We start from the raw sequence: 15,824 nt of genomic DNA on the forward strand, positions 1-15,824 counted from the left end.
GCCGCTAGTATATATAAGGGGGAGGGGAAACGTGTGTATATATATAGGGGGTAGTATATGTATGGAATGGTAGGAAGGGAGGGTTGCAGGGCTTGGCACGGGTGACAGCTGTGGGACGGGATTGGGGTAATATGAATGGAGAGAATCAGGAAAGGTGGGGGCAAATATGATGGGGATTTGGTCATGGGAATAGGAGATTGTGTGTGGATTTGGCGAAGAATAAGGATTTGGCGTGGATGTGTTACTTCACGTCGAACTTGGAAGTGGGTGGGTTCAGCGTGAAAGCCCTGGAATGCATGCCTTCTCTCCACGCTGAACTTAGAAGGAGCCAAGTTCAGTGTGGAGCCTCCCGAAGTGAACTCCCAATTGCTACGCACATCCCACGCTGAATTTGAGGTATTTCAAGTTCAGCGTGGGTTTTTGGCTAATCTCCCCCTATTTACGTCGTTTTTCACGCTGAATTTGGAAAATTCTAAGTTCAGCGTAGACTTTATGGTGCTTTTTGTCCAGCTATTACGCATACTCCATGTTAAACTTGGAAAATTCCAAGTTCAGCGTGGAGTTGGCAGACTCAACATCTTCTAGAGTGTTCAAAAATTTTTCTAAGTGTCTGGTTCCTGTTCTAAAAATTCTGCATGATCAAGCATACATAAAACAAAGGAAGACAGTAAAAACTCAATAAAAATCAAACAAATAATATAATCAACGCAACGGAAAAATAACTAAGGATACGAAATTATCGAGTTGCCTCCCGACAAGCGCTTCTTTACCGTCACTAGCTTGACGGTCAGCTCCTCTAAGGAGGAGGATCATAAGGGCTCAGCTCTTCACCCCTCACTGTGAATTTCTTTCCTGTGTCCCCATAACGTAGCTCAATATGCTCCAGAGAGAGGATTCTGTTTACTGTATAAGTCCACACTGGATTGCTAGTTAACACCACCTTCATTCCTGGGGAGAAACCTTCAGTGGGGATCTTTTTGTTTCTCCATCCCCTGAGTACTTTCTTCTTTTTGGGGACCTCCTCCTTGATGGAAGATGCATTCCCGACACCAAACTCAGGTTTGATGTCAGGAGGAATTTTATTGATTGTTACTAAAGGAGGTTTGAGCTGCAAATTCTGCTGTGCATCATCAGGGGGTTCTTGAAAGTTTGGAGTAAGAAGCCCAGTCTGCATGTACCTCTCTTCTTCACCTGCTGAATGTATATCTTTGAAGACATGAAAGACCAGTTGCTCATTATGCACTCTAAGCACTAATTCACCCACCTCTACATCGATTAGAGCTCTCCCAGTGGCTAGGAATGGTCTTCCTAGAATTATAGAGGCATTCTCATCCTCTCCCGTGTCAAGAATCACAAAATCTGCTGGGAGAAAGAACTTACCCACTTTGACCAAGATATTCTCCACTAATCCGTATGCAGGCTTCATAGATTTGTCTACCATCTGTAATGCTATCTTTGTGGGTTGTGCCTCTTAGATTTGCAGCTTCTTCATCACAGACAAGAGCATTAAATTGATGCTTGCTCCCAGATCACATAATGCTTTCTCAAAGGTTGTGCTCCCAATGGTGCATGAAATTTGAAAGCTCTCTGGATCCGACATCTTCCGTGGTAAGTTATTCTGAATGATGGCACTACATTCCTTAGTCAGGACCAATGTCTCATCTCCCTTTAAAGGCTTCTTCTTTGACAACAGCTCCTTCATGAACTTGACATAGAGAGGCATTTGCTCTAAAACCTCAGCAATAAGAATATTGATTTGCAACTTTCTAAAGACTTCCAAGAAATTTAAAAATTGTTTGTCCTTGGTCTCCTTTTGAAGTCTCTGAGGATATGGCATTTTAGGCTTGTACTCAGGAGCCTTTGGCAATGTAGGATAAGTGTCAAGAGAGTCTGGGAATGGGTTGTCCGCACGCTTTGGAGGGACGTGCTCTACTTCTTCCTTCTTCTCCTCTGGAGCTTCCTTTTCAACTGGCTCCTCATTAACTTGTGCTTCCGTACTTGCCACTTGTCCACTTATCAAGGTGATAGCCTTGCATTCCTCTCTTGGATTTGAAATTGTGTTACCAGGAAGGCTATTAGTGGTCCTCTGATCAATTTCATTAACTTTTGTGGCTAATTGACCCATCTGAATCTCTAAGTTCTTGATTGATGCTCTGATTTTCTGTCTAAAACTTGCCAATATTGCTTCCAAATCATTGTTTTGCTGGGACTGAGAAGTTTCTTGCTGAGATGACTGAAATTGGTGGTTATTAAAATTATTCTATTGAAAACTACCCTGAGAATTATTATTAAAATTTGTGGCCTCTGAGGTTGCTATCTCCACCCAAAATTTGGGTGATTTCTCCACCCCTGTTTGTAGGTCTTAGAATAGGGATCATTATTGGGATTTCTAGGGGCACTCCCCATGTAATTGACCTGTTCAGAAGAAAATTGAGCATAATCATAATTTTCATTTTGCATAAAATTACCTGTCATGTCATAAGAGGCTTCTTGGGGGGCATTCTGAGTGTTGACAGCTGAACTTTGCATTCCACTCAACCGTTGAGTAATCAGATTTATTTGCAGAGACAAAAACTTGTTCTGAGCAAGAAGAGTATTAACAGCTTCCACTTCCAACACGCCTCTCTTTTGAGAGGTCTCAGAGTGCAAAGGATTCCTATTGGAGGAATATAAGTATTGGTTGTTAGCAACCAACTCAATAAGCTCAATAGTCTCCTCTGGTGTCTTCTTCATGTGCAAAGAACCACCTGCAGAATTATCCAAGTGCATCTTGGATATCTCACATATGCCCTCATAAAAGATATCCAGCTGAGTCCATCTAGAGAACATATCTGGAGGGCATTGTCTAGTCAGTAGCTTGAATCTTTCCCAAGCTTCATAAAGGGTTTCACCATCTTTCTGTTTAAAAGTCTGAACCTCCACCCATAGCTCAGTAAGCTTTTAAGGTGGGAAAAATTTAGTTAGAAATCTAGTGACAACCTTGTCCCAAGTATCCAGACTCTCCTTGGGTTGAGAATCTAACCATAGTTTTGCTCTGTCTCTCAAAGCAAATGGGAAGAGCATGAGTTTGTATACCTCGGGATTCACTCCATTGGTCTTCACAGTGTAACAAATCTACAGAAAATAAAAAATAAACTAATTTGGATCTTCCTAAGGGAGTCCATGATATTGACAATTTTGTTGCACAAGAGTAACTAGCTGTGGCTTCAGTTCAAAATTATTTGCAGCTATTGGAAGCACCATAATACTTTTGCCATAAAGGTCTGCATTAGGAGCAGTGTAAGAGCCAAGCACTCTTCTAGGTTACTCATTCCCAACTAGATTTGCCACATTGGTATTAACAACATTATTATGATCCATAGTGGACTCTGTAGCCTTGTAAAGTCTTGCTTGTTGCAAACGCCGCTTCAAAGTCCTTTTAGGTTCAGGATCAAAGTCTAACAGAGGTTCCTTGTCCCTGTTCCTGCTCATAAACAGACAGAAAATAAGAAAAAAATTGGGATTCTCTACGTCAGAGTGTAGAGAATTAACTGTGAAGTAACCTGTGAAAAAAAAAAAAATAAACAGCTAACTGATTAAGATAAGCAAATTTCGAAAATTATAAATAATATTAAGCTAAAAATTTCGAAATAAATGAAAAAAAATTGAACAAGAAAAGTAAAATAAAATTTACTAGGTAACACCAACGAAAGTTTTGAAAAAAATAAAAAATATAAAAGGAAGCAAAAAGAATGCACGGGACAAGGGAATGGGAAACGAAAAACAAGGAAAAGAAAAACTTGGGAATTAAAAATTAATAATAGTAAAATAAAATTAATTAAAAAAATTATCTAATCTAAGCAATCAAACAACTGATAGTTGTGAATCACAGTCAATCCCCGGCAACGGTGCCAAAAACTTGGTGCGGAATTTAGAGTCCACAAACTAACCGGCAAGTGCATCGGGTCGTACCAAGTAGTACCTCATGTGAATGAGGGTCGATCTCACGATGATTGATGGATTAAGCAACAATGGTCAAGTGATTTGCTTAGTCAGACAAACAGAAAATGGTGTTTGAAGGTTCAAAAGAATTAAACAGTAATTCAGAAATTAAAATAGCAAGCAGTAAATTGATGAGAATAATATATGGAGAAACAGTTAAGGCTTCAGAGATATCTATTTTCCGAATTGACTTTTCTTACTAACTATTTTAATCATGCAAGATTTAATTCATGGTAAACTATATGTGACTAAACCCTAATTCCTTAGACCTTTTTAGTCTCCTCTAAAATTCATCAACCGCCAATTTCTTGATCACTTAATTCCAATTAGAGGGTGAAGTTTAATTCTAGTTTATATGCCACAAAAACCCTAATTACGCAAATATAAGAGGATTATATGTCACGTGTCCCGTTAAGTCCAGATAATTAGAATTTAGGAGAAATTGTTTTCAAGCTGTTGTTTAAGTAAAGAGCTTTTCCAAGTTATACAAGAACTCAATTAGAACAAGGGTTATACTTCTATTCCACCCAAATTCATAAGATAAAGAACGAAAATAATTCTTGAAATATAAATCAAGACATGAATTAAAATAGAAAAATAATAGTATCAATCCATACAATAGACAGAGCTCCTAACTTTAACAGTGGAGGTTTAGTTGCTCATGGTTCAGAGAAAAAATAAGGATTCGTAAAACTGTAAATTGCGGAATGAGGTGTAAGAGAAGAGATTACGAAGGGCTTATTCTTTTCCCTTTTATATCTAATTCTAATTAATGTAAAATATATTTCCTAAAACTAAAATAATATATTTTCCTATTTTAAAATAAAATACAAATTTAATCAAAATTAATTTGTCTTCATGCGCAGCTTGTATGAAAGCTTGGGACCACTTTGATATTGAGGATCCACGCTGAACTTGGCTTTTCCCAAGTTCAGCTTCAGCGTGGAGAAGGCAGTGTGGTTTTTAGCGTGTCCCTTTGAGTCCATGCTGAACTTGGCTTTACCCAAGTTCAGCGTGGGATGTGGCGTGTGCTTCCCTAGGAGCTTTCAAGTTCCACGCTGAACTTGGCAGAGGCCAAGTTCAATGTGGAGAAGGCAGAGATTGCTAGAAGAGAAGAGTGCACTATTATATATTGTTGGAAAGCTATGGAAGTTAGCTTTCCAACGCCGCTAGAATCATGTCAATTAGACTTCTGTAACTCGAGTTATTTCTGTTTGAGTGCAAGGAGGTCAGGATTGACAGCATCATTCGCTTTCTTCCTTTTCTGCTACAAAATTCGGTTTCATCCGAATGCTACCTGAAATAAATAGAATTGTGCACAACTCAAAGTAGTATCCATAGTGGCCAAAAGATATTTAAATTTTGATTAAACTTAGCAATTCAAGTGCAAATTCACAAGGAAAAGATAGATAAGATGCTCACGCATCAGTGAACTATAGAGAGAACCTTTGCCCTTAGCAGAGTTACTATGGATTTTAGATGAAAATTGTCACCCTAGTCTAGTTCATTACTAAGATGCATAATTTAATTGGTTTTTGTATCAGGAAGCAGATTTGGAGTGCAATTATTTAACAAGAATCAGTTGTTTGGGGGAGGCTATGTTGCTTAGACTGGTGTGATCCATACTAATCATCACTCATTGCAGGTCAGGAGGAATTCAAGTGTTCAACACAAGACATAACTGCAGATAACCGATTTTGTTCCTGCTGCTTATCTCATTTTTTTCTCTGTATATACTCATTTTGAGTAAGTAGGATAAGATAAAAAAGCTATATTGCTATAGTGAGATATCATTTATTTAATCTTTGGGGCCAAGATCGAAGGAAATGGTAAACCTTTGAACCCTCTGGATTTTGTAAGTAACATGTAAAGCAAAGTTATTATAGAATATAGGTAGAATCAAAGAATGTCTTGTTATGTTATATATTATTGCAAGTATTCCACTTACCCTTAAGAAGTGCCAATCTAAGTCTTTTCCATAAGTATTTATCAAATGTTGATGCCATTCTTTACAGCTATTTATGGATCTAAAATTAAGATGTATCAGATACAGCAGAACATGACCACTAACAGAATTTGAAATTCACCACTAAGGGGCAAGAAAAGAAAAAGGGTTCTACAACACAAAAAATAATGTTGGGGAAAAAAAAATTGCGGCTGGTGAAATTGAAGGTTATATCCTCAAATTGCTGCTGCTGGATCGGTTCTTTGGCCACAGAATCCAAAGCAGATACAGATACAGTGTGTAGCGAGCAGCAGTTGCGAGCAATTACGTACATAACCAATGTTGGAAGCTCTGCTATGGATTCAAGGCTCTCACAGTTGCTCACTTTCAGGTATTTCAGCTTCTGGGAACATACAGCAGATGGAGGAACTTGACACAGACTCTTGCAACCAGGGATACTCACTTCTCTAAGATTTGAAGCTTTTGATAAATCTGGGAGCTCCATTAGGCTTGATGAACCATCAAGATCCACTTTCCTTATATTTACAAGATTCTGAAATTAACGAATTAACCAATTAAAAGGTAGGTATGCATGTGTGTGGCATCAAATTAATTTCACAATCTTGTTGGAAATATAAATGAAAAACAATAGTTTCCATACCTGTTCACCTTCCCAAAGCATTTGCAATCCACTATTGGGCATTATGATTTCAACAAATCTCTCAGCACCAAAAGAAGATGGCAAAGATTTCAAAGGAAACTCATCCCAATGAAAATACCTTAACTTCTCTGGCAGGGATGTAATACCTTCTGGAGCACACAACTTGTTTTTGGAATTGGCTGCATGAAATCTAACAAGCTTCAGTTCTGGCATTCTTTCAAATGTCTCAGGGTGCAATCTTATCATATCAATTTCAGACATGTTTAATGTGATACTTTGAATAGCTTGAGTTCTCTGCATAGTATGTATGTCAAAATTAAATATATATCAAACTTCCACAAAAATAAATGTGACAAAATTACAATCTAGGTAATCATCATATGCTTACCTTATTATATTTCAGTACTTCATAGGTATCACAAGAATCCCATAGTCTACTGCGTTTTCCTGGATCATTTAGACATTCTTCACGAACAATTTCACGGCCCATTTCTCGAACTAAGTCATGCATTGACACACAATTGTTTGAAATGGAAATAAGAGCATTATTACAAAGATTTGTCAACCCGATAGTAGTTGTGTATCCACAGCGATCAAGAAGAGATTTTAGCTGCTCGTCTTCTGTATTTGTATCAAAAAAACATGCAAGTTCCAAAAATATATTCCAATCATTACGATCTAATTCATTATAACTCAATCGCAATATACTTTGGATTTTTTCATCAGGCATCTTTTCAAGTTTGGCCAGTTCACTTTCCCACTCTTGTTGAGTTTTTCTTTTAAGGAAGGAACCCAAGATTTTTATTGCTAAGGGAAGGCCTTTGCAATAGTTAAGCACTCTCTTGGACAACTCAACTTGTTCTGCTTTTATAATGCAGTTTTGCTTGAAGGCATTCAGGCTGAAAAGCTTAAGGGAATCATCAGAATTCAATGTCTTAACTTGATGAATATGATTAGCGCCCGCCTTAACAAGGACATGCTTATCTCTTGTTGTCATTATGATTCTGCTACTTTCCCCAAACCATGCATGTCCTCCACATAAATCTTCCATTTGGTCTGAATCATTGACATCATCAAGAACAACAAGAACCTTTGTTCGACTAAGTCTTTTCTTGGAAAAATTAGTTATCCCGCCAGTCGTGACAAAGGGACTTGCATCTTTTTCCTTTAGCAGTTTGGAAAGAAGTTCTGTCTTCAAATGATCTATACCATATTTCTCAGCTCTTTCTCTTACATTGTTCAAAAAGCAAAATCCTTCAAATCCATCACACAATCTATTGAAAACTGCATTCGCAAGAGTTGTCTTACCAACACTGCCCATGCCCCAAAGGCCAATAATAACAGCTTTAGATTCCGTGCACAACGAAATTAGCTTTTCAATTGGTCCATGAATTCCAACAAGACCCTGCAAATCACCTTGGGGTGATTGGTTTAACCTTTGTAAGACACGTTTGACAATTTCATCAACAAGATCAGCATCATTCCTGCATAATGAATACAAGGCAAAATTATTAGTATTGTTGTTGCTGTTGTATTGTTTAGTTTCATAGTGTGAGAATGGATTTATCCCTTCCACTAAAATCTCATTTATCAAAATATACCCTAATCTAATAGTGTAACAGAAGAAACAAAATAATCTATGAAAAAAAGATTGCTGACCGGAAGCTTGATGACGGTGAATGAAATCCAGACAAATTGGCAGCTTCCTTGAGAGCTTCTCTCCAAATTTGCACCCTGTCTGCAAACCTCACCTCATGATTAGCAAGGGCGTGGTGATAACTTTCCTTTTCGTGGCGCACCCATGATGGGTCTACCTTATGGAAAATAGGTATTAGAATTTGACCATTTTGTTTCCTGCATTCCATTATTTTGGCTAGTTCTTCCAAACACCATTTGGAAGAAGCATAAAGAATATGATCAAAGCAATTTCTGATTGTTCAATGGCTGCAAGGAGTGAGTGTGATATTTCAGTTCCTTCTCTAAGCATGTAATCCACGTATGTCTTGATGTGCTTGTCCTCTAAAGCCTTGCGCAGATTGCTGAGAAAACCACGGCGAGTGTCTGTGCCTCTGAAGTTGAGGAAGACATCATACTTAATAATCTCAGAAGAAGCATGCGCAGCCATATCCTCTTCCTTGCAAAAATTATCGAAGATCACACAAGTATCTGCTTCATCAACAAACATACATATAAATGACAGGACCTAGGTGAGACAAGAAACTAAGGAGAAATCGAATGAAAATTGTAACGATAAAATTGTGTACAATCTAATTAAGTTGGAGACAAACGATGAAGATCAAAACAGTAAGGCTGAGAAAAACTAAGGCAGTAAGGCTAAGAAAAACATTTCCAAAACTAAACAATTCATCAGGACTCAATCCCTCAAAATTGAACATATTAAGGCAGTAAGGTAGTTTTATGTTTTAACGCTTAGAAAAACAGAATCAGAATAAGTTCATTTGATGCTAAATCTTTGGAAAAACTAAAAATCTCATTGGATCATAGTGGCAAGTAAGCTCCGCTAGAATTGGAAAGCACACCAGAGAATCAAATGAGAGAAGGAAAGAGAATCACCCGAGAATCGTTGGGGCAGAAGGCGAAACATCGATGCACAAGCGAAGAAAAGTAAGACCTACGGGAAGCGTTGAATTGATCGATGACTAAGTCGAGATCAGGGGAGGAAGGGCAATGGCAGAGTCCGATGAGGAAAAGAGAGGGTGAGGAACTGAGGATATACTGCCGCTGTCCGGCAGAGATTAGGGGTGAGGTTTCTCTTTATCAGTAGATTGGTATATAAAGAAGAACAATTTTTTAGATATAGTTTTCTTTTTTGGTACGAAGGAGATAGGAGAGATTAGATTAGGGTTCATGATCAACAAAGCAATTTTTTAGGGTATATGAATAATGAAATGTATTTTGGTTTTGATTTTTAAATTGATTTAAATTTAAAATTATAAAACTAAAGTTAATTGAATTTTGATTAAATTAAAGAATTAGGGTTGTTTTTATCCGATACAAAAAAAATATTTAAGTCTTTTTATAAAAATTAAATAAAATTTATTTTTATTTTTATTAAAATATAAGGATGATTTAGTAAAATTATTGATATGATATGTATTTAAAAAAAGAAAAATCAATTATTAACATGGAAAACATAATCCACATGTCATATTTTAATTTGTCTATATTTTTATTGTACTCATACATATAAATTTATCGTCGTACCAAAACAAATACCTATATATTATCATCCCACACCGAATTAAATGCAAACAAAATAGTTTGATCCAGCCGGTTGAGTCCTATCTACGCAAGTTTTTATAAATAATTCCGAAATAAGTATAACGGATAATCGAACCTTTCTTATAATTCTTATTAACCACTACTATTAAATAAAGCGGGTCTGCTACACATACAAGCAAAAAGGCCCTACAAGTTTTACAAGTTCCCAGCCCACACTTCATTCACACGCGCACTCATCTCTCTTTGAATGGAACGTAAACTACACGCGCCCCACTCAACGGTTGCTCTTCGCAAAATAGTGCTCCTTAATGGCGCACTCTTCCACTTCTCCAAACCCTTCGAAGAAAACACAAACCGTCCGTTTTCGAGCAACATTCCAAACTGCAGAGATAGGACTCGTCACGAAGATTAGAACTCTCCATCAACACAACATAGAACTCTCGATCAACAATCTCCAGAAAAAACGAAGTTATAATATTCAAGGTACGTTATGTTACTATTTTACTCATATTGTATATTTTTCACATTTCGAAAACGAAGAACTAGGTTTTACTGTTCTTCTACGTTCTTCTAGGTTTTACTGTTCTTCTTGTTCTATGTCTCATTTTACAGTTTTTAATGTTCTACTTGTTCTAGGTTTTACTGTTATTCTTGCTTCTAGGTTATTCTGTTCTTCTTAGTTCTAGGTGTTACTGTTCTTGTTGTTCTAGTTCTTCTGGTAACTGATTTTTAGGAGTATATTGCGTGATTTGGTGGGTGTATATTGAGTATTTTGTTGGGTGTATATAGCATAATTTGTTGGGTGTATATTTCTGAACTGATATACTGTAATATAGTCAACAGTTGCAACTGTTCTAATATTTGCTTGTCCATGGGTGTATATTGCTTGACCTTGTATATTAATGCATGTTTGAGTGATATCTGACTGATATCTATGGGTGTATTTTTCATTTCAGAAAAAATGGCAGGCAGAAACCAAGCTGAAAAAAATGTAAGAATAAATATATGTCTTAGATAAAATCAGTTTTATATAATAGAAATATATCTGACTATAATTTTGCTTTGTTTACAGCAAATCAAAGACCTTAAGTGTACAACACATTTGTTAAGTGAGAAATTCAGAAACATGAGCGAGGAGAAGAAAACAATTGTTAGGGATTTGGGATTTGGTGGCCTGATGAGGGGTTTGATTGCTCAACTACATATTTTCACCTATGATCATCTCTTTTCTTGCAAGTTGTAAATTCTTTTCAGAACTCAATTCAATTGTGGATTTGATTTGATTGTGATTGCTTTAGCCCTTATGTTTATACATGTATTTTTAGGAATTGATTTATTTTGACCCAGTAGTTGCATGTATGTAGATAGGTTGCATTTAGATAGTTTGCATTGAATAAATGTTGATACCCCTTTCTTGTCTTTCTTGAGTTTAGCATGAAGGCATGCTATTGTTTAAGTGTGGAGAGATTGATAAACCACAATTTTATGGCTTATCTTGTAGTGAATTTGGTGAATTTTATCAACTTTTCTTACATTTATTCAATGAAATAGCATGGTTTTATGAATTTCTCCTAAATTGTGCTTAAGAGTGAAAACATGCTTTTTAGGCCTTAAAATTGCTAAATCTAATTCACTTTAATTCCATTCAATGCCTTGATATGTTTGTTGAGTGATTTCATGTTTAGAAGGCAAAGATTGAATTGAAGGAATGAAGAAAAAGCATGCAAAGTGGAGAATTCATGAAGAAAAGAGAATTTGTGAAAATCATATCGACGCGCACGCGTGACCCACGCGTACACGTGGCAATGGTCATGTAACCTCATTAGGAACACGTTGGGGACGATTTCTGAGTTCAAGGAGGCCCATATCCAACTCATTTCTGAAGTTATTAGAGGCCAAATTCAAGAGGGAACAAGGAGAGAACAATTAGGAGAGTTTTAGAAACATGCTTTAGGTTATATTCTAGAGAGATGAGCTCTCTCTTCTCTTTAGAATTAGGGTAGATTAGGTTAGATTCCTCTTAGGTTTAGGTTTAATTCTTGCTTTGATTTTAGTTTTCCTTATAATTTCTTGTTGCTACATCTTTGCTCTCTTAGTTTTACTTGTTATTTTTTTATTTGGTCACTTTTATGTTTATGAACTCTTGTTAATTTCAATTTTCATTAATGCAATTTGATGTTTCTTTGTTTGTTAATGTTTAATTGAATTGTTATTGTTATTTTCTTGCATTGGGTAGTTGTAGATTTTATTTTTCTTGTTATTTTAATATGCTTTCCTTTTATGCCTTCCAAGTGTTTGATAAAATGCTTGGTTGGGGTTTAGAGTAGAATTTTGTACTCTTGACTTGGGTTAAGTGATTGGAGACTTTTGAGTTGTCAAATTTTTTTGTTGATTGGTGATTGAAGATTGCTAATTGGCTTGAATTCTACTAAAACTAATCTTTGATTAGGACTTGTGGATTAGAGTCAATTTTGCTCACCTGACTTTCCTTCAATTGTTACAGATTAACTAAGTGAGAGTAAAAGACAATTACCATCACAATTGAGGATGATAATGAGGATAGGAATTTCAATTCTCACTCCTTGCCAATACCTTTCTTAGTTGTTAGTTTATCTTTTTGTTATTTACATTTCTTGGTCATCATTATCAAAACCCCAAAAATACTTTCTCATAACCAATAATACGCACACTTCCCTGCAATTCCTTGAGAGACGACCCGAGGTTTAAATACTCTCAGCTTTATTGGCTTTGCTTAAGTGACAAACAAATTAAACTTTGATTGAGGGTTGTTTGTTCGGTTTGGATCTATACTTCGATGGAATTATTTTGTGAAATTCCTAACCGACGATTTCTCTCATATCAAGTTTTTTTTACAGCAATGAATTTTTCCTTTTTTCTTCTGCATGATCTCTGCCAAACTTGCTCGGATTTTTCTGAAATAATTAAAACCACAATGCGCCTCAAAGTAGCATCCAAATAGGTTCCAAATATTAAAAACTAAGCAAAAACTCAATAAATTCATATCTAAAATAACAAAAAAATAAAGAAAAGATGCTCACGCATGATGAACGGATTTTTGACGGTTTAGAAATTCACTAATGAGATCTCGTTGTAAAGTATAGTTTCTAAACCAAGCAATAATCCTTTCATACAAAAAGTTGTTTGTCACTAGTACAAACCCCTAAAATTTATAAACCGAAGTATTGGACCTCGAGTCGTTCTCCCTAGGAATTGTAATGAAGTGTCTTGTTATCGGTTGTGAGTTATATTTGGGGTTTTTAGGATTTTTAGACAAGAATTATAAATGGCAAGAAAGGTAAACGAACAACTATAAAAGGCTCTTGGTAAGGTGTGAGAACTGGAAGTCCTATCCTAGTTATCCTTCTCAATTGTGATGAGAATTGTTCATTGCTACCACTTAGTTAACCCTTACTAAATAAAGGAAAGTCAAGTGGATGAATTGACTTGAGCCACAAGTTCTAGCCAACTTTCAAGGAAAGACTAGCTTTAGTGCACTCCAAACCAATTAGCAATCTCTCCAATTATCAATCAACAAAGGAATTAGATAATTCAAGTGTCACTAATTACTCTACCTAGGCCAAGAGGAACAAAATCTACACTAAAACTAAAAGAGACATTTCAACAAACACATAAAGTGCAATAGAAGTAAACATTATTAAATGCAAGAATTAAAGGAATCTACAACTACAAAAACATGCGTCCATGGGCGAGTTCAACTTCTTTGACTTTTCATGATTTCTCCACTTTGCATGCTTTCCTCTTCACTCCTTTGATCCATTCCTAGCCCTTTTCAATCTGAAATCACTAGCAAACATATCAAGGCATCTAGTGGAATCAAAGGAAGATTAAAACCATCAAATTAAGGGTCTAAAAGTATGTTTTCACATCTAAGCACAAATAAGGAGACAATCACAAAACCATGCTATTTCATTGAATAAATGTGGGTAAAAGGTGATAAAATCTCTTAAAATCAATACAGGATAAACCGTCAAAACGGGGTTTATCAACCTCCCCACACTTAAACCAAGCATGTCCTCATGCTTAAACCAAGAATGAAGCAAAGGGCATGGCATTTATTTAATAGAAACTAATTAAATGCAATCTACCTATATGCAACTATCTAAATGAATGCAATTGTTTGGTCAAAATAAATCAATTCCCAAGAAGTATATATGCACAAGGGCTAAGGACTAGCAAGCCTAATCCACAATTGAATTGAGTTATTAAATATTTTTACAAACTTGCATGAAAAGAGATGATCATAGGTGAAAACATGTAATTGAGCATCAAACCCTCACCGGTAGTGTTTGCACTCTATTCGCTCAAGTGTTTAGGGTCGATTCTCTCAATTCTCCCCTAATCATGCTTTCCAAGATTTGTTTTTCTTCTAACAATCGACATACATTTCATGCATGTATACAAGTATCATGAGGTCTTTTCTTTAGATTGTAATTGGGTTAGGGTCAAGGTAGGATGCATATATGGTCAAGTGAGCTTGAAGTTTGAATCTTTGATAAGCTTAGATTTCCCACCTAACCTATGACATCCTATACAATTAAGTTCTAACCTAACTACCCATTCTTCACTTTTTCACATACTCATGCATTTTCTTTTTCATTTCGCAACACTTATGCGTTGAGTTTATTGGACCTTGCTTTGGGGCATTTTGTCCCCTTTTTATTATTTTTTTTCTTCTTCTTTTTTTTCTTTTTCTATTTTTTTCTTTTCCATATTATTTTTCTTTTTTTTTCTTTTGTTTTTCTTATTTTTTTTCTTTTTATATACAAGAACCTCAATGCATAAGGTTTTACATTTGATCAATACATGAGTATGTACTCAATTCCCAATATTTCCAATAACATTACAAAACTACCCTTTTATTCACCCAATGTCCCAAGGTTCCCACACTTGAATGATAGTCACACACACTAGCCTAAGCTAATCAAAGATCCAAATTAAGGACATTTATTGTTTTTCACTTTAAGGCTAGTATTGTGCTAAATTAAAGAATAAGTGGGTTAAGCGTAGGCTCAAATTTGGCTAACAAGGGAAGATAAAAGGTAAGGCCATTTGGGTAAGTGAGCTAATGAAATGATGGCCTCAATCATATAAATGCATGAATACACAAAATAATGGACATAAAGAATCAAACAAATCAAAGATTACAATCATAGAAAGAGAATAGTGCACACAAGAAGGAAAAATAAGTGGTTATAAGATGTAACCACACCATTAGGCTCAAATCTCATTTGCTTGTGTTCTTAGCTCAAAAACATGATCCACAATATATATAATTCAAGCAAGTTCTATGAAAAGTTTTCACTCAAATCAATTGAGATGCCCTATAGATAGAAATCTTGAAAAATTTCATTATTTGAAAAATTTCATTATTTTGACTAAGCTTATTGTGTATACATATGCAAAAATAAGAAAATGAAAGTAAAAATCCTAAAATCCTAGAATGAAATGCAAAAGTATTGGAATTAGAAATTTGTCACCCAAGATCGCCGATCGGTCGGATGACCTCCCCACACTTAAAAGTTTGCACCGTTCTCGGTGCACTCAAAGATGAGCAAGGGGGTACGGCGACTCTCCGGATTGCTGCGTGTTCTTAGTCTTGCTTCCATGTTTGCTTGTGGTGCATTTATCATGAAAAACAAAAATACAACACCATAAGATGAGAAGATATAAAAACAAGGAAGCATACATTGTTGGAATGAGGTATTAATCACTATGAGTGAGTGAATTAGTGTGGCATTAAGAAATATTAGGTGTGTGAATTCTAAATTGCGCGGTTTAGAACACACATTAGTATAAAGAGCTATGTCACAAAAGAAGCATGCACGTCACTTATCCTAGTGTGCTTGAGATGCTTTAAGTAAGCTTGTAAGGTAAGACAAGCATTAGAGAAGCATGAAAGCATTCAAGTCAAACATATGGATGGATATAATCATGAAATACAATGCATTAAGG

At 35.9% G+C, this 15,824-nt stretch overlaps 1 protein-coding gene and 1 long non-coding RNA gene across 3 annotated transcripts in view; one reads left to right on the plus strand and one right to left on the minus strand.

Moving 5' to 3' along the window:
- Positions 1–5,901, plus strand: part of LOC110267861 — a 26,723-nt gene extending 20,822 nt beyond the window's left edge. The window contains exon 2 of the long non-coding RNA XR_002355810.1: positions 5,526–5,901. This is a non-coding gene — a long non-coding RNA (uncharacterized LOC110267861). The remainder of the gene's footprint in view (positions 1–5,525) is intronic.
- On the minus strand, positions 5,886–9,433 carry LOC107624503 (putative disease resistance protein At4g11170). 2 transcript variants are annotated; one of them, XM_016326996.2, is made up of 5 exons: positions 9,162–9,433; positions 8,247–8,753; positions 6,976–8,071; positions 6,588–6,881; positions 5,886–6,479 (listed from the first exon to the last, which is right to left on the minus strand). In XM_016326996.2, exons 2-5 carry the CDS (start codon positions 8,450–8,452, stop codon positions 6,048–6,050), a joined length of 2,028 nt encoding a protein of 675 aa, XP_016182482.1. In that variant the 5' UTR covers positions 8,453–8,753; positions 9,162–9,433; the 3' UTR covers positions 5,886–6,047. The 2 variants fall into 2 exon arrangements, with proteins under 2 accessions (XP_016182482.1, XP_016182481.1); XM_016326995.2 differs by lacking the exon at positions 9,162–9,433 and adding an exon at positions 8,852–9,146.

Source organism: Arachis ipaensis, chromosome B10 (genome assembly GCF_000816755.2).
Source record: "Arachis ipaensis cultivar K30076 chromosome B10, Araip1.1, whole genome shotgun sequence".
NCBI lineage: Eukaryota > Viridiplantae > Streptophyta > Magnoliopsida > Fabales > Fabaceae > Arachis > Arachis ipaensis.